At 35.6% G+C, this 27,118-nt stretch overlaps 1 protein-coding gene across 2 annotated transcripts in view; it reads left to right on the top strand.

The window, feature by feature from the left end:
• Window positions 1-27,118, top strand: part of USP9X (ubiquitin specific peptidase 9 X-linked) — a 110,557-nt gene that overhangs the window by 74,428 nt on the left and 9,011 nt on the right. The window contains exons 26-39 of one of the 2 annotated variants that reach the window (XM_067297797.1): window positions 3,497-3,663; window positions 8,716-8,824; window positions 9,453-9,599; window positions 9,721-9,867; window positions 10,635-10,857; window positions 12,814-13,034; window positions 13,416-13,606; window positions 14,059-14,232; window positions 17,929-18,070; window positions 18,245-18,995; window positions 19,544-19,667; window positions 20,967-21,192; window positions 22,284-22,413; window positions 25,980-26,165. In XM_067297797.1, coding sequence (XP_067153898.1) covers window positions 3,497-3,663; window positions 8,716-8,824; window positions 9,453-9,599; window positions 9,721-9,867; window positions 10,635-10,857; window positions 12,814-13,034; window positions 13,416-13,606; window positions 14,059-14,232; window positions 17,929-18,070; window positions 18,245-18,995; window positions 19,544-19,667; window positions 20,967-21,192; window positions 22,284-22,413; window positions 25,980-26,165 — 2,938 coding nt within the window. The remainder of the gene's footprint in view (window positions 1-3,496; window positions 3,664-8,715; window positions 8,825-9,452; window positions 9,600-9,720; window positions 9,868-10,634; window positions 10,858-12,813; window positions 13,035-13,415; window positions 13,607-14,058; window positions 14,233-17,928; window positions 18,071-18,244; window positions 18,996-19,543; window positions 19,668-20,966; window positions 21,193-22,283; window positions 22,414-25,979; window positions 26,166-27,118) is intronic. The other variant, XM_067297801.1, reaches the window with a different exon arrangement.

A 27,118-nucleotide genomic window follows, 5' to 3' on the forward strand; every position in this document is an offset into this window, starting at 1 on the left:
TATTCTTGGTGTATATTAGCCGTTGTGTTTAAATGATAAATTAGAGAGAAAATTTTTACTTTAGAAAAAAGCAGCATCTTTTCGTTTAGCCAACATAATGGTATAATGGCATCTGCTTGTCTCAAGTATCCTGCTCTCATTGCTGCTAGAATCACAGAATTGCAGAATGGTTGAGGTTGGAAGGGACCTCTGGAGATCGTCTAGTCCAACCCCCCTGCTCAAGCAGGGTCACCTAGAGCACATTGCACAGGATCGCATCCGAGTGGGTTTTGAATATCTCCAGAGAAGGAGACTCCACAACCTCTCTGGGCAACCTGTTCCAGTGCTCTGTCACCCTCACAGTGAAGAAGGTTTTTCCTCCTATTCAGATGGAATTGTCTGTGTTTCAGTTTGTGCCCGTTGCCTCACGTCCTGTCGCTGGGCACCACTGAAGAGTCTGGCTCCATCCTCCTGACACCCTCCCTTAAGATATTTGTATACATTGATAAGATCCCCTCTCAGCCTTCTCTTCTCTAGGCTAAAGAGGCCCAGCTCTCTCAGCCTTTCCTCATAAGAGAGATGCTCCAGTCCCCTAATCATCATGAAAATGACTTTTCATGAAATGTAAATTTTTTTGAGTGATATAATTTGCATTTATATTGTGGTTTAGTTAGTGTGACAGTTCAGAAACAGCAAGATGTGCACTCTTATATCTGTAGATTTGATGTGTGTATGAGGAACAGTAGTGCAGTAGAGAAAATGCACTTAATGAAGCTCCTTGAACTAAAGGGAGGGGACCAGAACGAAATAAAATTCTGTGCACGCTTCTCATCCTCCCAGTGCGCTGACCAACATATAGTTTCTGGTACAGTTGGGAGTATACCTTGTGCTGCAGGTTTAAACCTGGCAAAGTTTATTTCCTACTTGGCTCAATGATCAAGTTGTTCAAGGGTAATGTGGAAAGGTATTGTCTCTTGCTGTGGCTTAAAAATACTCTAAATATGATCGCTTCTCCTGTACACTGCACTGACTGAGATGCTGTTTTTGCTGCAGCGGTTACTGCTGTTGATACGTAACATTATTCTGCTCTTAGACATGCCTAACTTATTGTGTCTGTGCTCTTAGAACTAAGGAGGCTTTTTCACTCTGATTTCAGTATCTTGCTTTATTTTGGTTTTTATATCTTTCTGGGTGAAAATTATACAGTTCAATTCTGTAAAAATATTTTCAAACAATTCAAGTATTAAAACAAGGTGGAGTTTAAGCTTTACATAGGCCTTGTCCTCTACTTGGGGAAAAGTTATCAGTGTTTTGTATGAACGTTGTTATTGGTCGTTCCTCAAAGGTTGGTGGGGTTTTCTGTTTTTTTATTATTGTTGACATTGATACGGACACTTGTAGTAACACTGATCAGCTGCATTTCATTTATATTAAGCAAAAGGGAAATAGTAGGGAAAAATTTGGAAACTGTAAAATGTGGAAGAAATTGCAGAAGTAGTGAGAAGGAGAAATAAAGTACATTTAGATAGTTAAATTTTTAACATTAGAAGAGAGAAAGGTATCACAGAAATTGAGGAATATGATGCAAGAAAAGACACATTCTTAATTTAAGAGACGTACTTGGTTACAGAACACAGCAAGTAACTCCTTTGGTAATTTTATGAAAATTCAGTATTCTGGTGACTGGGAAAAACTGGCTTATGCTTACATCGTAACCACATAATACAGAGTTAGTTAATCAGCCCATTTTTCTCCCCGAGGAATTACACTAAGAGGGGAAAAAATGATTTAAGAGAAATGCTTCTTGTTTCCTAAGTTAACCACTAAACCCTAAATTTTTTTTAACCCTTAGATTATAGGAGCATTTTGCTAAGTCTGAGGGGAGAAAATTTACTGCTAAATAGTAGTTTAAAAAAAAGATTGATTTTTGTGGAATCAGGAAGGACATGTCAAGATTCTTAAAAACAAATATGAAAGGCAACTATGGTAAATGGGTTTTGCAGTGACACTTCAGAATAGTCATGTCAACTGTGACTTCTGAAAAATGTTAAGTTTAGAATCCTCTTAAAGTGCTCAACTGGTGAATTCAATTAAACTTTTTACTAAAGTCAAGATAAATTATTTTGAGAGTACAATTTTTATGGGATCTTTTTTGCCTCCTACCAAAAAATATCTGACATGACAATCCTCTTAGTGGCCAGAGATGACTACATGTGATTTTCTGTAACATCAGGCTGCCGTTTCATTACTAACTGAGAGCAGGACCTTACCTATCTGAAGCACTGTTAAGTATGCTGCTTATACAGACCAGTCAGCCTGGGTTGACTAAGTGCAGGGAAGTTATTGGGTTAGTATAAAGTTTTCTTTGCCTTTCTACTAGATCCCTGCACCCATGCAGAAATAATTATTTTTCTAAACAGGGTTTCAGTGCAGAGCAGGTGCATTCTTGAACTGCTGAAAGCATTCTGCTTTTATTTTCATATCTTTAGACAGGTCAGAAATGCCAGATCCTCCCACTGTAGTTAGTGACCTTCTCCCATTTTAGTTGTGCAAAGACAAAATAGTGTCTGTTGCCAGCCTGAGACACACTTCGTCTTCTGCTACTGCTCTTTACAGTTACTTCTCTTCTGCATTCTAAACCTTTCTTTTTGCCTACTTCCTATTATCTTTCCATGTATAAAACAGATACTTATTTTATGTTTCTGGTTAATATTGCTAACCTGCAGCCATGATTACTGATGATTTAAGGTTGAAACCTGCTTGCATTCAGTTTCTCCATAACTTCTTTAAGCTAATTAATTATGGCTTAAATGGAGGAGAGGGCTTGCTTTTATTCTCAAAGCAATTATTTTGGGAAAATGTAACAAAATCAACTCATTTGGTTCAAGTATTTAATGGAAAGAATAATTTACGTTCCAATTAGAAATATTATCCTTTCATATTTCAAAAGTCACCAGAGCAACTCCACTTGACATTTGGTTCAGCTATTTCACATTTTTGAAAAATAGTGAAGTGCTGAACAAATTCTAGCAATGTTAAGATGATGTTGGTTAAGTCAGTCTGAATATCAAAGTTTGTAAAACTGTGGATTTCTTGAGTAATTGTACATCACTACAGCCTTGCTCTGCTGAAAGGGTAATTGTTTTCAAAGCTTTAAACTCTAGATTCTGAGCAGAACAGGAAAGCATCTTGTTTTTAAAATATATAAATATATATTATATATATTTAACAACAATACTAAGTCATGTAACTTTTGCTTACAAGCTTTCCATTTAGCTTATGGCATCTTAAGTTGGTGCTCTGAAACCTCCTTTGAGAAATACAGTACTAGAAATTTAGGTCATCCCGCATAGTGCTTTGAATCGCATTTGAGTGTAGTGTGTGAAAATATATGGCATTAATAATCGCTTAGTATACAAATTCTTGGTTTGTGTTTGTATTTAGAATTCACCTGGAAGCTGATGGGGTTTCTCTGATCTTTTCTCCGTACCCACTTCATGCTATCTCATTTTCACAGACAAATGCAGGAAACGAACCAGACGTGGAAGATGAACAAGTTTGCTGTGAAGCGTTGGAGGTGATGACACTGTGTTTTGCTTTGATTCCAACGGCACTGGATGCACTCAGTAAAGAAAAGGCATGGCAGACATTTATCATTGATCTGTTATTGCACTGTCACAGCAAGTAAGTTTTTGTTTTTACATCACATGTATTATTTTACAATTCAAAATGAATATAAAGCCTAAACATAGTGCAGTGATTTCTTATTTTAATGTTTTTTTCTTTTAAACTGAGTGAGTCTGTTCAAAATTGACATGATGAGCGTGTGTTAAACTTTTGATAAGCTTTGGGCAATTCTGATATTTTGTATGAATCAAATTTTTATGATAAATTGTCACTTGCAATTGTCTTAATTTATTGCTTAGCAATATAGTTGTGCAACTTGGATACCTATCCTAAAGTGGTAGCTTTATCACTCCTGCCTTCTCTGTACTCCTAAGAAGCACATTCTCAAACCGCATGGACACCTGATAATGTGCTGTTTATGTCTTCAGAGTAATTTATATAGAATAAAACTTTAAGTGCTCTATATTTCCTAGAAATTATGCAAATACTTGATATGTTAGAATATTTAGGTGACTTAAGTGTAGTAGAACTTTACCATAAATATTTTTTCTCCTTCTGATAAGTAAAGGCAAGATACAGTGCTGGCAGTATGAGGAGGTGGGAAGTTAAGATTTAATCTTCCGGGTTTCCTGTATCAGAGTGGTCAGCTTGTGACTCTTGATCTTCATTTGACTCTCAAATATTTTATGTAGAGCTGTCACACTGGGGGTGTCATGGCTGGCAGGAGCAATGTCTTGTGGAACCCTTAGCTAGGTTGGAAGGGGGGAGGACAACCTAACAGGAGCTGCCAAGAGTGTGGTCAGGTTGTCCTGCAGTGCAGTTCAGGGACCTCTTGTTATCTCCAGGTGAAGCTATCCCTAGTGTTCTCCTCCTTTTCTGCAGTACCTGTACGATGCATATCTTGTGGCTTTTAGACCATCTGAAATTGTAACGTGAACTACCCATGTTTGCATTTTTAGAAATCATCCAGGCAGAAGATTTTTGCATATTGTTACTAAATTTGAGGTTACCAGAGTACAAATGCGTAGAACTATTACTAAAGATCTAATGATAGTTTTATCAGAAATTTCCACTGTTGTTCCAGGAGTATTTTTAAATTTAAGAAATGATAGAGATCAGAAATTACTCAAGTCATAGTTGTCCAAGCAGCATGGTGGGTTGTTTTCTTTTTTAGACAAAACAGGTCATAAAGTTTTATGTCCAGGAATATTCACCATAACAAGAGGATCGATAGTATTGTTAAAGCATTCCTTTATAGTTAACTACTTGCATATGTTGGTGGAACTCTGGCATATTGTAATTAAAATTTCACCAGTTTTAGTGGGTGCAACCTGTGATACTGAATTTTGCATTTTCAGCTTCGCTGAAGCTTGCTGTCCTCATGTAGGTTAGATAAGTTGTTATATCCAGGTGTGTGTGTCTGTCTGTCTTTTTGCTGCAAGAACTCATTCACAAAATAGTCAGCTGCACTAATGATTAAAAAAACCCCTGTATATAGAATGAGATATGTTTCACTGTGTTACTCACAAAATTAATTTACTCCCAAATTTTTTAAGTTTTACATTTACAGTGTGATGTAAAATATTAAAATAGTTATTAGCAAAAAAGCAGTGTTTTGGTTTTACAAACATATAGTGCCAATGACAAACCTAAATTAAAGACGAGTATTCTTACTGTTTCAGTCTTTGAAAACTGCAGATGCTTTTTGTGATGATTTTCCTGTTTTGGTCATATTTCCATAAGGGAGTGAACACTTGGTTCAAACTGGGAACTTTTACATCTATAAATCTTAAACAGTTTATCTCTGAATTCCATTATACAGTTTGAGATGAATCATCAGTCTGTTGCATCTACCAGAGGTTGTGACTGAGCTTGAAAGTCTTTTCAGCAAGGCCTACAGTCTTTATCTACAGATGTGGAAAAACTGTCATGGCTTTGCCAGTCTCTTCCAATGGTGAATCTTCTTGCTGGTTTGGATTTTGCTGACTGAAATTTGACTCCCAGTTATTTCATATTGTTGTGCCTAGTGAATGGCTGACTGTTATACTTTCCTTCCTATAATATTGGAAGAAACTAAATTTGCCTCCAAGCTGGGGCTTCTCTTTCCGCATGTTTTGTTGTCGTGATAGCCAGAGTCTGAACAGCAGTGGGTTTGTTCCCCAGGTTTTTTTTATCTTTTTGTCCTTTAAAAATAATGTAGTAGCATTAATGGATGGCTTTTATTTGTTGTTCTCAGAGGAAATAAAAATTTTTAAGGGATTCTCTTATTCAAGTAGACTGCTGATCAGCGCCTTATCTTTGTTTTTTCTCCCCCCAGAATGGGAAATGAGCTGAATTTATTGTATGAAAAAATGGATCATATCTGTTCATACAAGAAGCTAACAACTGAGCCCTTTTTTTCCTCATACGCTTATAAAACTAGTGATACACATGGTAATCTCGCTAAGAATGCAGCGGTACTGTCCATGATTAAATGATCGGTTGATTAGGATAGCTTAAACATCAGGAGAAACAGAAGACGTTTCTGAAAATGAAGGCTGTGCAGTTGATCTAAGCTAAAGAAATGTTACTCTTATGAGTTAATATGGAAACAAATGAGTTTCTGCAGTGCGGAGAAGGCTTAGCAAGCATCAAACACAATTCCAATTACCCTTCCATTTTTAACTGCTGTTCCCTTATCTTCTAATGGTAATCGGAGAACAATGTGAGCAAAATTATGCATGAGAGAAAATGTTTTTGGTGCACCATAAAAGACAGGGGAGATGATCAAGTTCAGATCTTGCAAATATGATCTTTTTGGAAAAGATTGTTCATTTGTTTTTCCTTTCAGAGGTTGAAATCGTGCAGGACTTTTCCTGGTTTCATCATAGCATACCCAATATACACATAAACTGAGAAACAGAATACCAAATGTTAAATCTAAATACTAGAGCAGCTCATATTTTCCAGGCATAAAGTCATTTGGTCTCATAAAGGTAAATGATTTAAGTCATGAATCCTGAATGTTAGACTGGCTTTGGAAACAATAGATAACTGAATATAGTCCTGGAACCCAGAAGTGTTCCACTGATAGCCCCAAGTGTTGACTGGCAATGTCAAAGGTACATGTCAAAAAACCAAGTGAAGTAAGAATTTTACTGTCCGTGAAAAGCTGTGGCACTTAAACCCATTGAACAGGCTGATTTCTGTTACGTTAACTAAGCAGAAATAGGTATCTTGGAGCTGTCAATGGGATGAGATTCAGGTTGCCTTAGTTGGAGGCATTTGGCCACCAGCTGACTTTCCAGATGAACACGAGTTCATCATGCATCTTGTCCTATCTGCCAGCTTTAGGCAGCTGTTCTGGTGTCTAAAATGGCTCTAGATCCCTGTGGTTTAGGCTTCTGAATGCTTCCCATGGTTCCTTAATAGAATAGGAATACTCCTGTAAAGCAGCAGATTCTTACAACCTCACAAAAAGACAGTGCTTTTGTTCAAATAATACATACACCTTAGAGACGTAACAGCATGAAGTATGTATTTCTTCAGTTGTCTTTCTCACTTTAGGGAAATACCATCTTTTTATTATTATTATTATTATTATTATTATTTCATTCTGCCTTTAAATGCCTGAACCTCAGGAGTGTCCATGTGATGTGTTCCAAGCAGTTGAAGGCTTGCATCTTAAAAGAAATTCTTAAAAGAAGTTTTATGAAAACATCAGCTCAGCAGTCATATCCTATAGAATGTTACATATTATTAAGAACAAAACAGGCCCCCTTCATCCCAGAGTCTTCTACAACTCAAAGCAATATAGAACTTGCAAAGATCAGAAAAGGGTGACAAGGGAGATCAAAGCTCTGAAATGACTTCCATCCGAGGAACAGCTGAATAGCTTGGGGCACTTTGTATTGGAAAAGGGATAAATGGTAGGAGGAGAATACCCCAGAGACCTTTAAAATCAGAAGTAGCAAAGGGAGAATAAACAGAGAACAGTTTTTCACTCCCTTTCGTAGTGTAAGAACTTATTGGGCATAATATTTAAGCAATGTAAACCTTCAGTTTGGAAACAGTTTGGGGGGTTCTTTCATGAATTTGTCCAGTGAGGGCTATTAAATGTGGCTTTTGGTAGTCTTGTTGAACTGCAAATTGCTAGAAGCTGAGAGAATATTCGGGAGAAGTATGACTACATGCTTCCCTCTTCTTGTGCTCTTTCCTAGATGTATACCAGAGACAGGATGCTAGGCTGGGTGCATCTTTGCTCTTACCCAGTAAGGTCATTCTTATCTGTCTTTGAAGCACAATTAACCATACTTGAAGGTACTCTCAAGGAAATGAGATTCTTATATGTGCCTTCCACAGTGACCCCATGGGCAGAATAGAGTGACAGCCACACCAAAAAGACTCTAAAATCTAGTTTCTTGTATGTTGAGACATTAATTTTTTTTCTCCTTCTGAGCAGAATTGTTTCAAGCAATTTTCACATGATAAAATATTGAGACAATTAAGATAGGACTTTTAAGAATAGGCTTTGCCTTATACCTTTTTCCCTTAAGATTTCCATTCCCAGTGCAAGATAACTGGACAGATTAAGTTCTTAAATGGAAAATTTCTCTCAACTTTAATTCTGGCCACTTGAATGTTCAGGGCACTCCTCTTTTCTTATTTCTTTCTAATGATAAATTTTGATCACTTTAGAGATGCTCAGCAAACTGCTTTAGTGATATGGAAAAGTATTTTTATTGGGATTGTTTTATTTTGTCTTTCAGGCACAACTGAGAAGTGATTAGAAAAAAAAACATTTAGGGTTTCAAATGGCATGTTGAGCTATGAAATATTGACTGGCAGTTGTGCAGATTTGTGGCTAGGTGCTAGTAAGTTCCTGTTTGTTTGTGGAACAGGTTGTGTAATAATAATTCACATTTCTAAAATTTTCCTGCAAGTGAGTCTGTGAAGAGAAACAAATGATAAGCAGTGAAGAATGAAACTATCCCCGTTTCTTTCTTACTGTTTACCGCCATTTTTCTAAAGCTGCACAATAACAATAGATAAGCACAGCTTTCAAGGTTTTTTGAGTGTTCTTTTAGATGGGGAGATTGCATGTAATGTTTTTTATTAAACGATTTTCAGAACTGTTCGTCAGATGGCGCAGGAGCAATTCTTTTTAATGGCTACCAGGTGTTGTATGGGACAGAGACCTCTCCTTTTCTTCATAACCCTGCTGTTTACTGTTCTAGGGGTAAGTGTCTAGAGGTAAAGGCTTTCAGTACAGCGTGAATTTCTGTAAAAAGTAGTAAGACACAATACCTACAAGAACAGGCAAATTGCTATTAACAGCAATCACTAAAATATTACTTTCTTTTGACCTATATCATGGCAGCACAATCCATATCAGTTTGAGTGTGAGGGGGAACTTTTATGCATGTTCTGATAAGAGCGTGAATAAAATTTAACATATGCATTTGATTTTCGGTGAATGCTAACCTTAAAGTAAAAAGTTATCATTAGCAGATTAGATGGGGATACCTACACTTTTGAGAAGTGCAGTTCTTGCCTTATTTTACTAGGCCTGCCAGGGCTTTTTAAATTCTGCATGCTTGTGGTTCTTGAACATTGGATCATCTCACTGTTTTTTCCCACTTCAGGTATAGAAAGCCCTGGTTAAAATAGTCCAGAAACAAATATGTTATTTACTAACAGCTAAATACAATTGTTTAACTTCCAAAAGACTAAAAAAAATCTTGCTGCTTTTATTTTCCCCTTTCTCTCCTTTCATATTTACTCTCAGTTTAGGAAAAATGTTTGTATTGCACTATAAACAGAAACACATATGAATTACAGATTATTTATATTTTTGGTTTATGTAGAGTACTGCAAGAGAGAGAGCTAAGCATTCTGGAGACTACTTCACTCTCTTAAGACATCTTCTTAACTATGCTTACAACAGTAATATTAATGTACCCAATGCTGAAGTTCTTCTCAATAATGAAATTGACTGGCTTAAAAGGATTAGGGTAAGTTTTAGAATCAGTTTATTTCTGATAATAAGCTTTTTGCTGTTTGGTTGTAAAGTACGGTTTTAAGCTTTCTAAAGGTATGTCATTTAGAGTATCCTAACTTTCTTTTAAATGACAGGATGAAGTAAAAAGAACAGGGGAAACAGGTGTTGAAGAAACTATCTTAGAGGGTCACCTTGGAGTAACAAAAGAGTTGTTAGCATTCCAGACACCTGAAAAGAAATACCATATTGGTTGTGAAAAAGGAGGTGCTAATCTCATTAAAGTAAGTGCAAGTTTTCTGACCTGTGATGTTTTTTGATCTTTGCTATAAATCAGTGAAAGGCAACTTCATATTTTGTGGTCTGAAACCACAGAAGATACCAATTTACCTGTTTGATAAGGGCTTCTAATTGGAGTTTAAAATTCTCTTAAAAAAAAAAAAAACTTCATTCATGAGTCTTTAGCATTCTGGTTCTTCAGAACCACTGTGTTTGGACTTGCTATGACCTAGTAAACTGTTACACCAAGACTCAACCATCACACAAGAATAGCAAGCTAAATACATGATAGTCCTGTATAGGACTGCTTTCTTTCCTTAGCCCATATTCCGCACCTCCCCCTTCCCCCCCCCACCATACACACACACATGTTCCTCCTTAGTGCTATTAATGCTTATGGTAGGTTTAAACAAATAGATAACATTTGAACATCTTTTTAATATCAGTAGTGTTTTCTTTGTATCTATCAGTGTTTGTTCAGCATTAATTGATAAAGGGCTTTGCAGATAATACCAGTTTGGCATGATTTTTTTTTACTGATTAAGATTAATACAGATTTATACTCAAAATTTTTTTGGGGGGGGGAGGGGAGAATCATGGAATTGTTGTATTTGAAATTTAAAAGCTCAGATCAGTCCCAATTCTAACTCTTGGTATTTTTAAGGACTCCTTCAGTTTTCAGACATTTATTCATGTAATAATTTCCAGTCTGTTGTAAAATAGCAAACATTTTTATGGTAACAGGTAATTTATTTTCTTTTGTCTCTTTCAGGAACTGATAGATGATTTCATCTTTCCTGCATCCAATGTTTATTTACAATACATGAGAAATGGAGAATTGCCTGCTGAGCAGGCCATACCTGTCTGTAGTTCACCAGCTACTATTAATGCTGGCTTTGAGCTACTGGTTGCACTAGCAGTGGGATGTGTCCGAAATCTCAAGCAGATAGTAGACACCTTGACTGAAATGTATTACATAGGTACAGCAATCACTAGTATGTAATATTTTCTTAACCATCTCTTTTCTATTTATTTAATGTCTATGTTATGTATAAGTTTTGTTTATTTTATCAGCTGATCTAGATACTGGTTTTTTTAAGTTTGTAGTTTGTCTGTAGTTCCTTTTAAGGTTGCAAAATCAGGCCATCAAAAGTAAGAAATGTTTGTTAGTGTAGCCTTTATTTGGCCTTCTTTATGCAGCTAACACGCCAACTTGCATTACATGGTTGCTTCCAAGTTCCGGCTTCAGCCACTTCCACTGTCTGACTCTTCGTACCCTGATCTCTGGCTACTCCTCTCTGTCCCTGCCAGCTTGCAGGCACCTCATACTGTCTGCATCTTCTGCTTCTGTTTCATTGTTTCAGGCTCTGCCTAACCAGACCCAGCACCTCATCAGGTATCTTCTGCTTAGTTCTAGTTTCAGTCTCTTGGCTGCTCACCAAATTTGTCATTATCATCCGTACACAGGCACACGTTTGCTGTCCTGTTTCCCTTTTTAACTCTGTACTACTTGTCTGCTTGTCGTAGTTCTTTCTCTCTCCTCAGTTTTAGTCTTGGATTCAGCCCAGCCATGCGCTTAAAGAACTTTCTCCTTCTCCCTGGAGAAAGGTTATAGCAATTGCAGTATGTACAAAAGTATATACAAGTTAGTGTTTCAAAAGCTTATGGTCAAATGAAATTTGGGCTGGTTTTCACAGGGATGGCAAAAGGCACATACTTGATGCAAAGATCTTGTTACCAATAAAAAGCACACAAGACTTTTTAAAAATGAACTAATGGGAACATATTTTGTGCAACCCTAAATAGGATAGTTACGCGGTTTCAGCTATAATATTAACAGGAAAAATAGACTGATGTGGGAGATCTCACAGAATATTTAAACTTGTATAGTTTAGCAAAATTGTAAGTAGAAATGGTATCCCATAGTAAGAATTGCCCATTGCCTATCACGATACCAGTGCTGCTTGCCCAGTTGGTAGTATGAGTCAGTCATTTGAGTCTCTGTGCCTTATCTGTGAGGTTTTTCAGTCTCTTGCTATTTGTTTCCATCTTAAATGAAAAAGACAGCTCTGTAGTTTCCCCCCGCCCCATCCTTTTTTCTTCACCCTCTCATATTGGGGAATAGTATATTTATTACTTCACAATTGGAAGGATTTTATGGCATTTCCTTCAATTAAAATATTTAATAAGCATATTGGAAGGCCAAATCTTCACAGAATGTCAGACAGGAGAGAGTACATATGTTTTGAACAGAACTTCTGTGTTTATTGTGCTTCATACACCCAGGAAAGCTATCCTATAAACATGCATGTGCGTGCACACACACTTTGCTTTCACACCGGAATTGTTTGTGTTAAAAACCACAGAACAACATGCTAGTGTGACAAGCCTATGATTGTAAATGTACTTTGAAGTGATGTGACAGGTCTAAGGGAGGAGACTCGGGAAAAAAATCTACCATAGGTCATATAGATAGCATTATCTAAAACTGTTTTCCATCTTGGTAAGGAAAAGTGAGTCAAAAGCGAAATGTTGCAATGTGAGAAAGATTATAAGATGGTAAAATGATTGTGAATTGGTTATGTACTCTAAATTCACTTCATACTACTAACTGATCTTGAATTCTTCAACTGAGAGATTTACTAGTGTTGAGGGAAGACTTCTGTTTGGTACATAATTATACTGAATTTTGCTTAGCCACCTTTTTAGCTAAGCAATAAAACAAAATGGTGTAATGCATTGTTAAGGTTACAGATAGAATTATCATTAGTAAAAATTGTGTTGATTTTAGCAATTAAGTTTTCTGGGCAATATTTGTTTTATTAAACTGTGGTATGATACAGACTAACACTGATTTTAATTTTGTGGAATTGTCTTCAGTACCATAACTGATGCTCTAATTGTTTGATAATAAAGTAGTTTTCTAATCACCTTCTGCTTTTTTCTCTTAGCTTGTGAAGCGCTTACTGAATGGGAATATCTACCACCTGTTGGGCCTCGACCACCAAAGGGATTTGTAGGATTAAAAAATGCTGGTGCCACTTGTTACATGAATTCTGTCATTCAACAACTATACATGATTCCAGCCATCAGAAATGGGATCCTTGCAATTGAAGGCACAGGCAGTGATGTAGATGATGATATGTCTGGGGATGAGAAGCAGGACAATGAGGTAAATTTGATTATGTAGAATTTGTTTATCATCTTTAAAATAGAATTCTATTTCATGAAAAGGTTATAAATTTCAGTTACTAATCACTTTGCTTTCTATTCTGCTAGCAGTGGAGACAACAGTGTAATATTTCTTATTTGAACAGGCCTGCTGTCAGAGAAGGAGTTCAAAAGATCCAAGTAGCAGGCTTTGCAGATTCCACCTCTTGGATTTGTGCTCAGAAGCACCATACGCTATTTCTGTTGCTGTATCTCAGTTAACACATACAGAAAACTTTTCAGACAGGAGTATGGAATGCCTTTGATATGTAGGTGTCTCATAGCTAGTTGTATCTCGTATTTATTCTAACAAAATTAATTGCACACTTTTTTTTTTTTTCAGAGTAATGTTGACCCACGAGATGATGTATTTGGTTATCCACATCAGTATGAAGACAAGCCAGCGCTGAGTAAAACAGAAGATAGAAAAGAGTACAATATTGGAGTTCTGAGGCATCTTCAAGTTATTTTTGGTCATTTAGCAGCTTCCAGACTCCAGTACTATGTACCAAGAGGGTTTTGGAAACAATTTAGGTAAATAGAAAATTAATTTTTAGTATTGATATCCGTTCACTGGAACACTGAAATAGAACAAAATTAATTGTAGTAGAAGAAATGATAGTAATGTTAAGAAATTTAAATTAGCAGAACTTGTGCAGCTTGGTACCTGCTGTCCTACATTTCCACCATTCTGTGGAAGTCTGTTAGTAGAACAAAATTTGAAGCAACATGGCAAATTTGAATTCCAGCAGTTCTTGAACTAGATATTAAATTTTTGAATTAAATATTAAGTTATACACAAAAGCTTACTTTTACTTACTAGTTGGTAAGTGTCAAGGTCAGAGTGCCAATTGGTACACTACTTCACAAACCAGTAGTTTTACCTAGTAAGGAGGAGGGATGAGTAACTTGAATAATTCTTTGAAAAAAAACTTGTCAGAGGACAAAATGAAAAATATTTGACAAAAATGTGGTTTTCTTTTCAGACTTTGGGGTGAGCCTGTAAATCTGCGTGAACAACACGATGCTTTAGAATTTTTTAATTCCTTGGTGGACAGTTTAGATGAAGCTTTAAAAGCTTTGGGCCATCCAGCAATGTTAAGTAAAGTTTTAGGAGGCTCCTTTGCTGATCAGAAGATTTGTCAAGGATGCCCACATCGGTAAGTGTTTAGGATTCTCCTTACTAACAGTAAATCAATCCGTATTTGTATAAGACGACTATAACAAAGATACTGTAAAGCACACAACCTTATAAAAGTGAATGAAGAATCAGGAATGTGTGTGGTTCTTTTTTTTTTTTTCTTTTTTTTAATTAATTGGTTTGTTACTTTTGTTTGCTACAGACTTAACATTCATTATGTTATACTGAAGTGCCTTGAAATATTTTATTTTTGCCTCCGCTTAACAGACTGAATGTGAAGCATTGTATGTTAATCAGGGGAGAGAAAGGTGTATTTTTTTTCATATTAAAAGTGAAAACATCTTGAGGACCAGTTGCAATGAATAAAACTCTTGGATATGGCTCACAGCTTTTGCTGTCTTCTGTCTTATTTCCATAGTGTGAGGATGGAGCTGACCAAAGTATGAATTTTTATTTCTGAGTAAAACACCATTCATACTCCTCCTGTAAGCTGTAATTGAGTTCAATGATATAGTTAATTTATCTTTTTCTTAAGATTTGTGTTGTATTTTTACTTGTTTTAAAATTTGAATATGGAATTCTGGAAACTCAGCTTCACATGGGTTATGTTTTAAAAAAAAAAACCAAAAAAACCCTGAAGGTCTGTAGCTGTAGCCCAGTAACTTCTTGATGATGACAATTAATAACTAATGCTTAGGGAAAGAATAGAACTAGGCACTGTACTCTTCTAGACTTGCTCTATAACCCTTTTGAGATGGATGATCAGAATTGCGAACAAGATTCAAGATGGCCTAATGATGGACTACTTTTGTTCTTTTCTTTATAAATTCTAATGTTCTGTTTACCTTTTAATTGCTATTGAATTCATATTTCCAAAGAATTACTCACAGTCAAATTTGAGATTTCTTTCCTGAATCGCAGTAGCTAACACAGAGCCCATTATTGTATAGAAACTGGGCTGATTTTCCCTGCGTGTTACTTTGCACTAGGGACATCAAATTTTACCTCTCGTTTTTATTGCCTGCTTTCCCATTATCATGATATTCATTGGGAATTTTTAACAGTTGGCTTTTTTATTATTGTGTTAAATTTTGTGTTATTAACACTTGGCCTTCTAGCTGTTCACTACATCTTTCAGATAATTTGTGACTCTTAAACAGTAAAGATCTCTGGGGATTATGATTGCGACTTGATCTGTTTGTTAAAACTTGACCATGTGTTCCTATCCTTCAGTTAGTAACTAAAGCACAGGAATAAACACTGATGTGAACTGATTTTATTGTGATAATATTTCAACTTCAGTTGAGCTTCTGTGAGAATTAAGACTTAAATGGAATATTATACTTTGTTTCATGGGTTAAAATACATGAGAAGAAAGTTGAAATATTGTAAGATTTGTAAAAAGAAATCAGGCTTTTTTTATTTTTGTATTGCCTAATAAACAGAAGGTAAAGATGGAAAATAAGCTGAATTATCATTCGTTCCTTATGTTACATACATGTCTTCAAATACTAGCTCTCTTTTTGTATCTCTACTAGATTTGCACAACTGTGCTTCTTAATAAAAATGTTAGCCTGACTGTATTCAAGGGAGGAGAAAATTGATGCTGAGTGTAAACTATTGGGGTATGGCAAATGAACAGCCTTTCTAAATTTGTAAGTTAATACATGAATGAATATTATTGTTTTTGTGGAAGTGCTTCTAAATATTAATTTATTCACTATTATGTAAAACCCTTCATATGCTTGGTTGCATATCAGAGAAACAGGCCCTATAAGGTTATGTTGGAATAGATCTAATTTATTTATAGCGTCTTTTTGTCTTAAAAAAAAAAAAAAAAAATCCATTTGTGTCCAAGATGTCTTAACTGGTTGTCTCTATGTATTGCTGGTTCATTGCTAGGATTGTTGTTTGAAGGTCGTATCAGAACACAGAAAGTCAAAGCCAATCATAATTATGAAAAGTGACTTATAAAGACAGCTACCTAGTTTTTTTTCAGACAGAAAAACATAAAAGCTTTCTTGGAATCTGTTCTGAACTGTTTTCTTCAGCTGTAATACAGTATTTGTGTTTATCAGTCTAATTCCTGGCAGTAAAGGTCAGCAATGAAAAAAATCAGATTATTGTAGAAGTACGGTACTTTTATGTGCAAAAGATGTGCAAAAAGATTCAGAAAGAACTTCCACCATCTTTTCAGAGAACTTAAGACACTTGTAAGTAATTTCTGTGATCTTCATAAAATAACTACCATTAGTGCAGATGAAAAAATATAGTGTGCAGACACTGTAATATAATCATATGAAGACCACAATAAAAAAGAGAGTTCAGGAAATGTTTTTTAGAACACACAGTCACTAGAAGGCCCTACAGATTTTAAGGTTCTACTAGCTTAAAGCATATGCATTGGAAAAGAGCTTCTCCTCATAACTCACATCTTAGGTTTATTGTCTCTAAGTTAGGAAAATTAGAGATACCAGAGTAAGGATTGAACAATCTTTGAAAAAGATAACAGAGGAAAGAGAAATTTTTTTTGACTGCATAGCTATGCAGCTTGCTCTATATTTATTGTTTTAAACATTTTTGGTTATAGTTTATTACTGAACTGTAATAGCCGATTTTAAGATTAAGTGTAGTTTAATGATGCTATTCAGAAAGGAAATAAAGTATGTAGCTGTTCTGAAAGCCCTTAGTATTGGATTTTCTAAGTGCTATTGTGAATGCTGCATCTAATTTATAATTTAATTCTCTCATAACTCATACTTCTGGAGATGGTAGGAGTCATGCTGAATGTTCTCATGACTTAGGATTAATCTACATGCAATTTATCTCATTAAATGTAAAAGGCTACTTTGACATGCATCGTTTGGTTTAATCTCTGCTTGTTTTGTGAAAACAACTAAGGATGGAGGATCTGCAGTGTTCACTTGTTCGACAAAATCATGGAAAAGTTGTACAAGAACAGCTTCTCTGCACTTGAAGAGTAATGTATAAACTACAAGCTGTATCACTCAATTTAGTGGAAATTTCATAAAGAAATTATATATGTGTGTTTTCTATTTGTCTGGAAGCCTTGACTTAACATTTCGGTATTTGCTGTGAAGTTAATGTTATATGAGGAAATACCTGTTTGTGTTTTGAATAATATTTGGTTCTCAAAGCTTGTGAATATTGCTAAGTGGATATGCAAACTGTATGGTTAATGCCAACTTCCTTATTGTATACTCTAACTTATATTTGAAAGACTGAAGTATACCAACACTTTTCATGTCTGCAGAACTCAAGCAATTTAGTTTTTGCTGAAGCTTTAAAAAACAACTATAAGTCTGGATTGATTAAGAAGTATGATCTTTGTTACGCAAATACTTTGTGGGGTTTGGGGGGGTTTTTTGGTTTTTGTTTTTGTTTTCGCTGTTAATGCAGCTCTTTCAGGCTGTATTTGTGGTGAGGCTGAGGTGACATTCCATCTCTGGCAGGTGTGATAGCAGTCTTCTGCTTGTTTTCTTGGGAACATAACATTTTAATCAGGTCAGGTAGGCAAAAGAATAATTAAAGTACTCATCTGTATTGAATGCTTTCCTTTTTATTGCTTACGTCTTTTTGCCAGAGGCTGACATCAAACGCTGAACAAAAATTTTACTGTAGGGTGCTATGTAGCACCCATAAAGCGTAAGTTGAACGAACTTCTATCTTTCTCTTTATATCTGTGCATTTGTAGGTATGAATGCGAGGAATCCTTCACAACTCTGAATGTAGATATAAGAAATCACCAAAACCTTCTTGATTCTTTGGAACAGTATGTCAAAGGAGATTTGTTGGAAGGTGCAAATGCATATCATTGTGAAAAATGCAACAAAAAGGTAATGTTTCCTTGTATATTAAATTCGTATACAACTATATTGTAACAGCTCTACTAATAAGTTCAATTTTAATTCATGTTCAGGAAAAATGTTATCCTTTAACTCTTGAATTTGGTACTTAGTGTGTGGAAACTTAAGAGGTGATAACCGTTAAAGTACCTCTTTTACTTTTAGGTTGATACAGTGAAACGCTTGTTGATTAAGAAGTTGCCTCCAGTTCTTGCAATCCAGCTGAAACGATTTGACTATGACTGGGAAAGGGAATGTGCAATCAAGTTCAATGATTATTTTGAATTTCCACGAGAGCTGGACATGGAGCCTTATACCGTGGCAGGTGTAGCTAAATTGGAAGGAGATGATGTAAATCCTGAAAACCAGATAATACAAAATGAACAGTCAGAAAATGAACGCTGTGGGAGCACAAAATACAGGCTTGTTGGTGTACTTGTGCACAGCGGCCAGGCCAGTGGTGGACATTATTACTCTTATATTATACAGAGGAATGGTGGAGATGGTGAGAAAAATCGGTGGTATAAATTTGATGATGGAGATGTAACAGAGTGTAAAATGGATGATGATGAAGAAATGAAAAATCAGTGTTTTGGTGGAGAATACATGGGAGAAGTATTTGATCATATGATGAAGCGTATGTCCTACAGACGTCAGAAGAGGTGGTGGAATGCTTACATTCTTTTTTATGAACGTATGGACACAATAGACAAAGACAATGAACTAATAAAATATATTTCAGAACTTGCTATCACCACTAAACCCTATCAGATTAAAATGCCATCAGCCATTGAGAGAAGCGTGCGGAAGCAGAATGTGCAATTCATGCATAATCGTATGCAGTACAGTCTAGAATATTTCCAGTTCATAAAGAAGTTGCTTACTTGTAACAGTGTCTACTTAAATCCTCCTCCAGGTTAGTACCTGCATGCAATAATTATGGTTTAATTTCTTCCACGAAAAGTTTTGATTGTATTGTTTAGAATTTGTGTCCTAGCCCGCAAAAATGTTGCACATTCTGCTTTGAATGCTCTTGTCTTTCTGGATTTCTACAGTTAGACATCTGTTGTTGAGCTGTTCATTAATGATACATGCCAGAATATTTGGCAGAAAATATTTGGATAAACTATCATTTCAACTTTTATTCAGTTTATGTACTAAATCATATTAAAATATTTAAGTGGTGGACTCTTCTACGGTAGGCAGTTTTTGGAGGTGAGATGCTGAAAGGTGTCTTAAAAAATCAGGCATACATTAACCGTCAGTTACTTGTTACTGTCTTAAAGCTTGCATTTTTAGGTGATGAGATATTATATAAGTTAAGCTAAAAGCTGCTTTGCCCAAGTTTTGTATTAAAATTTGAACACAATCTGTCAGACAGCAATACTAATCTGGAATCAGTAGAATTATTAAAAGTAAACTGTTTTGCTTTGTCTACATTTGAGTATTTTGATTTTTCTTTAGGACAAGATCATCTGTTGCCTGAAGCAGAAGAAATAACTATGATTAGTATTCAGCTTGCTGCTAGATTTCTCTTCACCACAGGATTTCATACAAAGAAAATAGTCCGTGGCCCTGCTAGTGACTGGTATATTCTTTTAACAACAGTTTTTAAGTTTGATTTCTGTTTAAAGATCCCAGTTCTATAAACATGGCAATAAAAGATGTTTTGGTGTGTCCCCACTCCTCCATACATGGTCAAAACGCACATGGAAAAGGGAGGAAACTTGAACAAAAAATACTGGAAGAAACTGAGCATTAAAATGAGCTGCTCAGTTCGGTTTCTTCCAGTATTAACGTACTCAAATCTGTACATCTTCAAACTTGTTTCAAAAGGAGCTTAAATCTACATTTTTGTCTTCCTTTAAAAAAGAATAAAGGGATGGAACCTAGTGACAGAGCAAAACTCGTAAGTTATGTATTCTGAATTTAATTCAGAATGATTGTTCATGGTTTGAATAGTTAAAAAACACCTTTTTTCAAGCCAATTATGCAGCTTTTATGTGTATGCTTTTTGTGAAATGTGTAAAAACCCTTTGGACTCCGTTAGCTTATATGCATTGCTGTGGGGCCTGTAACTCCAATCTGTGTAGTATAACAAACTACACAACCATACTCATAGCACCACAGCATTTCAGTCTTTTTTTAAACTAAACTATGTTACTTTGTCTGTGGGAGAGGAATGGGGGTTATTACTGGCAGAACTAGAGAGAGAATCTGATATTACCGATATTTTATCAGCAGCTAGTAAATAGTCCTGTAATACATGGTGAATGTTGTACCTCAAATTCTTCTTCAATAGCAACTTTCAGAGCAGCTAAGTTACTCCTATGATTTTAGAGATCATGGGGAGTTCAAATATTGCTGGAGAAACGACAGAAATCAAACAAGACCTCTCTAAAAACAGATACTTTACTTAAATATTTTTGTGGTCTGTAAAGGAAGATATAAATTCCTGATAGATTACATATTTACTTACCTGTCACACACAGCTAATGAAATCCCCTTAACACATTCTCCCCTACTGACCTCTTCCCATGTTCCAATACAGAGGTAATGATTGCTGCCAGTTTAGGACCTGCATCAAGTAGTAGTTTGGAGGTTAGGGGATGTAATGCCTTCTTAGTTCTTAGGGGTGATAGAAATAAAACACTATAGTTCAATATTGGTTTTTCAGTTGATGTAAATTTTTTTTATAAGTGATTCTGAGTATAAGAGAATACTACTACAGGAATTATAGTTTATTTGATTGTAAGCATTTTGTAAGCAAAAATGTTTGTGGATCACCTTTTAAGATGTATTTTCCTCAAATTTTGAGAAGGAGTATATTTGCCGAACATTAGTGCCTGTATGGCCGTAATCTTAGTTGTATCATCTTCTATTTCAGGTATGATGCATTATGCATTCTCCTTCGTCACAGCAAGAATGTCCGCTTTTGGTTTGCACACAACGTCCTTTTTAATGTTTCAAACCGCTTCTCTGAGTATCTTCTGGAATGCCCTAGTGCTGAAGTGAGGGGTGCATTTGCAAAACTTATAGTATTTATTGCACATTTTTCATTGCAAGACGGACCATGTCCTTCACCTTTTGCCTCTCCTGGACCTTCCAGTCAGGTATTTAATTTCCTAACTAAAAACTTTTGAAATTTCTTGCTTAAAAGTGTTCAATATAAAGTTATTTCTGGAGTAGTTGCATCACAGTGTTAACAGGAGAGCTGTACAGTCTGTTTTGTGTTACAAATTTACAAATTCTACCTTTGTATGGAAGATACTGTCAGAGTGATTATTTCACCTCATTGGTAAATCTCTGTCAAGAATAAGTAGTATGAACTTTGAGTTTAGTGTGCTTTAGTTGCCAGTGTGAAACACTGGCAAAATAAAGGAGTGGCTTGTAACTTGTTTATGTAATGTGTAGGGGAGTGAAACTTTTTTTTTAAATAAATTTCTATATGGAAAACAAAAGTTACCTAAATTTTCTTCCCCATGTATCCTGCAACAGTGAAATCATAAAAAATCATAACTTTGTATAGGAGGAGGAAGTACACTGCCTAATTTTATACACCTAGAACTGCCAAAACAAACAGATTCCTAATACAATAATTGTCAAAATAATGCTTTTTTCTGGGCTGTGCTAAAATTTAAAAGGTCAACCTATATGAACCTTTGCTCAGTCATATTTTTAAGGTTTTCAGTGTCATTTTTAAGGTTTTCAGAGAGACACTTGTCTTTCATTTGTGTACTTCCATTTATTTCTTCAGCATACTTTAACTACTGTATTCAGCAAAGGAATTTGTAATATGTTAAAGCTACACATGCTTCAACAGTGTTTTGTTTCATGAGGTATTTGAGATACATATGTAGATATGATTTGGTTGTCTTTTAGTCTTTGCAGTTCAGTAGGACTGGTTGTGCCTTGCTTTTTTTTTTTTTTTTTTTTTTTGAACAGTGATTAGTGATGGGAGTCTTATTCCCTGTGCGTGTCTCTTACTAGGATATTAACTTAATGCTTAATTCAGGACTTTGTTCATTTTGTATGAGAAACAGAAGGCTAACCAGCTGCTAGGATTTTGGAGCCTGTACGAGTCCCTCCTGTCTGGCAGCAGCCCATACCTTTTAACCACTCTGTTTTCTGCCATGGTAGAAAGTATAAACTAACAGTACATCCTGCAAAATATTTATTTAATATTAAAACTTTTTTTTTATAGGCGTATGATAACTTAAGTTTAAGTGATCACTTACTGAGAGCGGTACTAAATCTTCTTAGAAGGGAAGTATCTGAACATGGGCGCCATTTGCAGCAGTATTTCAATCTGTTTGTGATGTATGCCAACCTAGGTAAGCAAATTGCACGCGTTTGCTGTTGTTGCTGTAATAAACTGAGCTTTCATTAATTTTTCAGTTATCCAGATAATGGCGGGAGAATCCAGTTTATCAGCTTCAGGCAAATTGTTATCATTAACTACAGTATAAATGCTCTCTAGAGAATCTGTGTTCCTCCAGTTTGGTGTTTTGGCCTTTTGTGTTCCTGCTGTCCTTAGAAGACTAATACAAAAAGTTCAAAGCAGTGGGACACTGTCCTTCTGAGAGGATGTGGGAGTGAAAAAAATAGCAAGAGGAACTGCTTTGTTCCGGACTCTTAACTCTTTTGAGACTGAATAAGTTGAGGAAGACGATAGTTCAAAAAAGAGAAAGATGCCATATTCTGTTCACGGAAGCATCAGCAGAGATGGCCAACACTGTCTGTTTGTTGCAGTTGTGCCACGTCCATATTGGTTCCTTCAGTTCACAGCTATGAACATGAAACACTTGGTTCTGTCTTCCCTGTAAAGCCTCATTGGGAGGCTGAGGAAATAGGCCACTTAGAAGTCTAAACTCAATCTGTGTTTGTTACTAGACAACATTGCTTGCCAGAATGCTTTCATTGTAGGCTTCATATGAGGTAAAAGAATGCAAGAATTCCTGATAAACTGATAGTGGAGTTTTCTGATTGTAGTTCCTCCAAGATAAACAAAGGCAAGAAAAGCCAGTGGTTTTGCAATATGGGAAAGCTTAGGCAAGATTCTCCCAGGCTTGAGACAACGAATCTTTTCCTAAAAACTAGAATCCTAAATTTTCTGATGAAAGATTAGATTAGAGATTGAGTGTGATTGCACATGAATATTTCAATTTATTCTTAGCATCTTCGAATGCAAGGTTAGTAGGGCTACCTGATTTTGCAGGTGCTACATTCAGAGCCCATTTATATATATGCTGTAATATAACTGAGATGAGACGATTCAGTTTTGTAGTGATGAGATGAAATACTGGCTGTGGTCCTTCCAGCATCACCAGTTTTTGGTATGTGTTTTAGATGTAGCCAGCATTATGAAATCAGTAATAAATTTAGATTTAAAAGGATAGGCGAGCTTGTATTGAATTCTGGATTGTGTAGATTCTTTGCATAGAAAGTCTGTATCCTAAACAGTTAATAAAATAAATTAACAGTAACATCTCCAGGAATTATTCCAAACAAAGATCATTTTTGCTGTTATACTGAGATCAGTCTTAATTGCATTCAAGTGAACCACTGTATCATGCTTTCTCTTATTATCAATACACTGAAAAATCAGTTGATGATGGGTGGGTAAATAGCTATTTTATATACTTGCCCTCAGGAAGAGCAATTAAGAGCAATAAAATGCAAGTCAAATGAATAAATGATTACTTCTGCACCCTCAGATTGATGAGGGCAGCCATGGGTTCAGAGCTAGTTAATTATCATAGAGGTCTGCATCCTTATCTTTCCTGGTTATGAGGGTCTTCTGTCACTGGCCCATTTCTCTTTCTCATCTGGTAGCCTGAGTGAAAAAGCATCTTTCTGTACAGCAATTCCTGAATAAGACACAACACTATTCCATAGCAATAGTCTAGTAGGCTCTCCCTTTTATTCTAATTCAAGAGATACTTTCATTCTTTTGCATCAAGTAGTGTGAAACTAGGTGATCCAGTTCTCTTGGAGATTTCACAGAGTGCCCATATGTTGTTTCTGAGCAGCTCAGCCTCTGCTTCTTGTCACCTTATGCAGGTATGATTATAAATGTGAGTTTCTATTAGATTGCTTTATGGCTTAAGTGTATGTTAAGCAAGTGTATCAATCCAAACTAAGTTACTTCAGTATTCCCCCATAGGGTTGACACCCACAGTTCTGGCAGCCCTTCAAATTATCTTTGCACACTAAAGGAATTTGATTCCATGCCTTATTTTTGATAAATAAGTGATAATGATAAGTGCTTCTTGTTTTTATTGAAAACCACTCAAGTAATTAATTTCTTTGAGAAGATAATTTCTTCAAATCATTCCTTTAAAACAAGATGATTTTTAAGAATAGTACATAGTACAATACAATAGTACATACACTGAAGCTTATGTTTCCGTTGTTAACTTGTAGGAAATCATCCTTTTTGTTTTATTCAGCTTCAGTACAAGCTAGAGGACAAGCTTTTACTGAAAGGACAACAAGTAACAATATACTTTTGGAAAAAGTAGTGCATTTGGTAGAAAATCTTACTTTCTCACTACATGCCTGTCTTTTTAAGTGGTGTATTCCACTGAATGCCAATGAAAATTGGAGTCCTCTTTCAAAATTCCTGAAAAACTGTTCTAAAAAGTGGGTCTGTCATCATTAGAGACAATCTGTAAAATTGACTTAGGTAATCATGTTAATTTAATTTCACCTATATTGTACTGTGTTTTCTTATACTTTCTCTATTTAACCATTCCTTGTCAGGCAGTGTTCCATCGTGACCCCAAGAGTGGATTTAATGTTGTTATACGGAAGAGAGGTGCAATTCTTCTGTTCTAGTTTCTTTCCTTCTTTGCTAGTTTTTCATAGTGGTCAGAATCCAGACAGAAAAGCATATCTGCATAACCTGATTTCATCTCTGAGACTGATCTCATAATCTATCTTAGATAGATTTATCCAAGATAAATATGAAATAGCAGTTTAAGGCAGTTCATTGCACTTGTCTTACTGCTGTTAACTGAAGGCTTCTGTATGGATGCGAACTGCTCATTCAGCAAAAGCTTCTTCCTGCAGCACCCCAAGTTCTGTGAATAATATTAAATTGCCTAATGTTTGAGAAGCTGAATAATAGAACATTCATGTCAAAGCAAGCAACAGATCAGTTCTACAAAGAATATAACTACAAAGAGATCTAACATCATAATCGAAATATACTGTAGAAGAGCTCTAATAAGGTATTATCTGGATTCCTGCTTCTTGTAAGAAAGATGGTAGGTAAGGTCCAGTTGTATTTCAGAATAAGAAAAAACTTTGCAAATGTATGAAAAGTCATGATTTTTTTAAACCAAATGGAGGAACAAAATACGTATCAGATATGTTCCCTTCTGATCTCATATTTGTGTAGTAGGTGTAAGGTAGTCTTGCAGTGAAACTAGTGGGACTTGGGGCGGGGAAAGAGTTATTTTAGAAAATTGTTTTTGTCACACATGTACATTCATTTTGTAATCTGGCACAGTTGGATAAGCCTTAGATTCTTAACTGGTGGAGGATGTTCATGCTATCTTGGGCCTCGCAATAAACACATCTAAAAATTATTAATTCTTTGTCCAAAAGGCTTCTCTGAGACTTTGCTATTAACACAAACACTAGTTACTTAAGTACTAATGAGCGCTATTAAAAATTGCTGTCATTTACAACTCTTCTTGAATGTGATTTTTTTCAGCTGAACACAATTTCCTTGAGCGTTTTACTGTTTCTCCCCCCCCCCTCAGAAATATGGTTATAATAAAAACCTGCAATTGCAAAGTTATCAATCACATAAACAGTAGTTTTTCAAAAAAAAAATATGTTGGCAGTACTAGAAATAAGATTTTGTTTGTTTTTCCTTTCTTCTGTAAAGGTGTAGCAGAGAAGACACAGCTTCTGAAACTAAATGTTCCTGCAACATTTATGCTTGTGGCTCTGGATGAAGGTCCAGGTCCTCCAATTAAATACCAGTATGCTGAACTGGGGAAGTTATACACTGTTGTGTCACAACTGATCCGTTGTTGCAATGTGTCATCACGTATGCAGTCTTCTATCAATGGTATAGTGAATTTTAAGTTTTCCTTAAATGAGTTGAACATACCAATAAATGTTTTGTGTGCTTATTTTGTTACTATGTATAAACTGCATTAGCTGGAAAGTTATCATTATTAGCTGGAAAGTTTGCCTTTTTATGCTTAAAATTCTTTAAATATAAAGAGAAATATTTCTTGATTGTTATAGGCAAATCTGATTTGATATACCAACATACTAAAAAACAGAAGATAGATATCCATTCTGGTGTTCACACTCCTTGACATATTCCTAAATGATGTAGGAAAATAATTGAGTACTGATACGAAATATTAGGATGATTTTTGAATAGTTTAAGCTGACAGCAGAGAGTTGCATTGAGATCTTTTAATTCTGAATAGGCAATAAAATAACAGATGATATTCCTGTTACCAGTATAAAGTAATCTGGAAAAAAACTATAACAAGCTCTGAAGTAGCTAATACCAGTTATCAGTAAGGAGATCTTGCTTTGTTGTGGATATCTCCTGAAGTTGTCTGCTCTGTGCTCAGCTGCAGTCAAAAGGACAACAGAAGCCAGGACTTCTGTGCATAAAAGAACCAGCAAATTAGTAGACCACAGTATAAATCAATATTCCCCACAGTATAGATTGAATAGAGTAAGCAGTTATTTTTGAGATGCACCGACAGAGTATTAGGCTACACGGAGTATAGCCTGTATATGTTCTACATTAAGCATATTTTAGAAAACCTAATTATGAATTTGTAGAGATGCTATTTACTATTAAACTCGTTAGTGTTTCAGGCTATAAAGCCAGTAGGCTAGAATGTGCAATAGTAAGGTTAATGAACTGAAAATTTTACTCTGCTATAATAAGCTTCAGAACCTTTTGGCAGTTTTGATTTGGCTTTGCTTCCAGTGTATTATTTGGGGCTCATACTGAAAAGATGCTACTTGTGAAAATTAATTGCATGTTCACTA

Source organism: Apteryx mantelli, chromosome 1, assembly GCF_036417845.1.
Source record: "Apteryx mantelli isolate bAptMan1 chromosome 1, bAptMan1.hap1, whole genome shotgun sequence".
NCBI lineage: Eukaryota > Metazoa > Chordata > Aves > Apterygiformes > Apterygidae > Apteryx > Apteryx mantelli.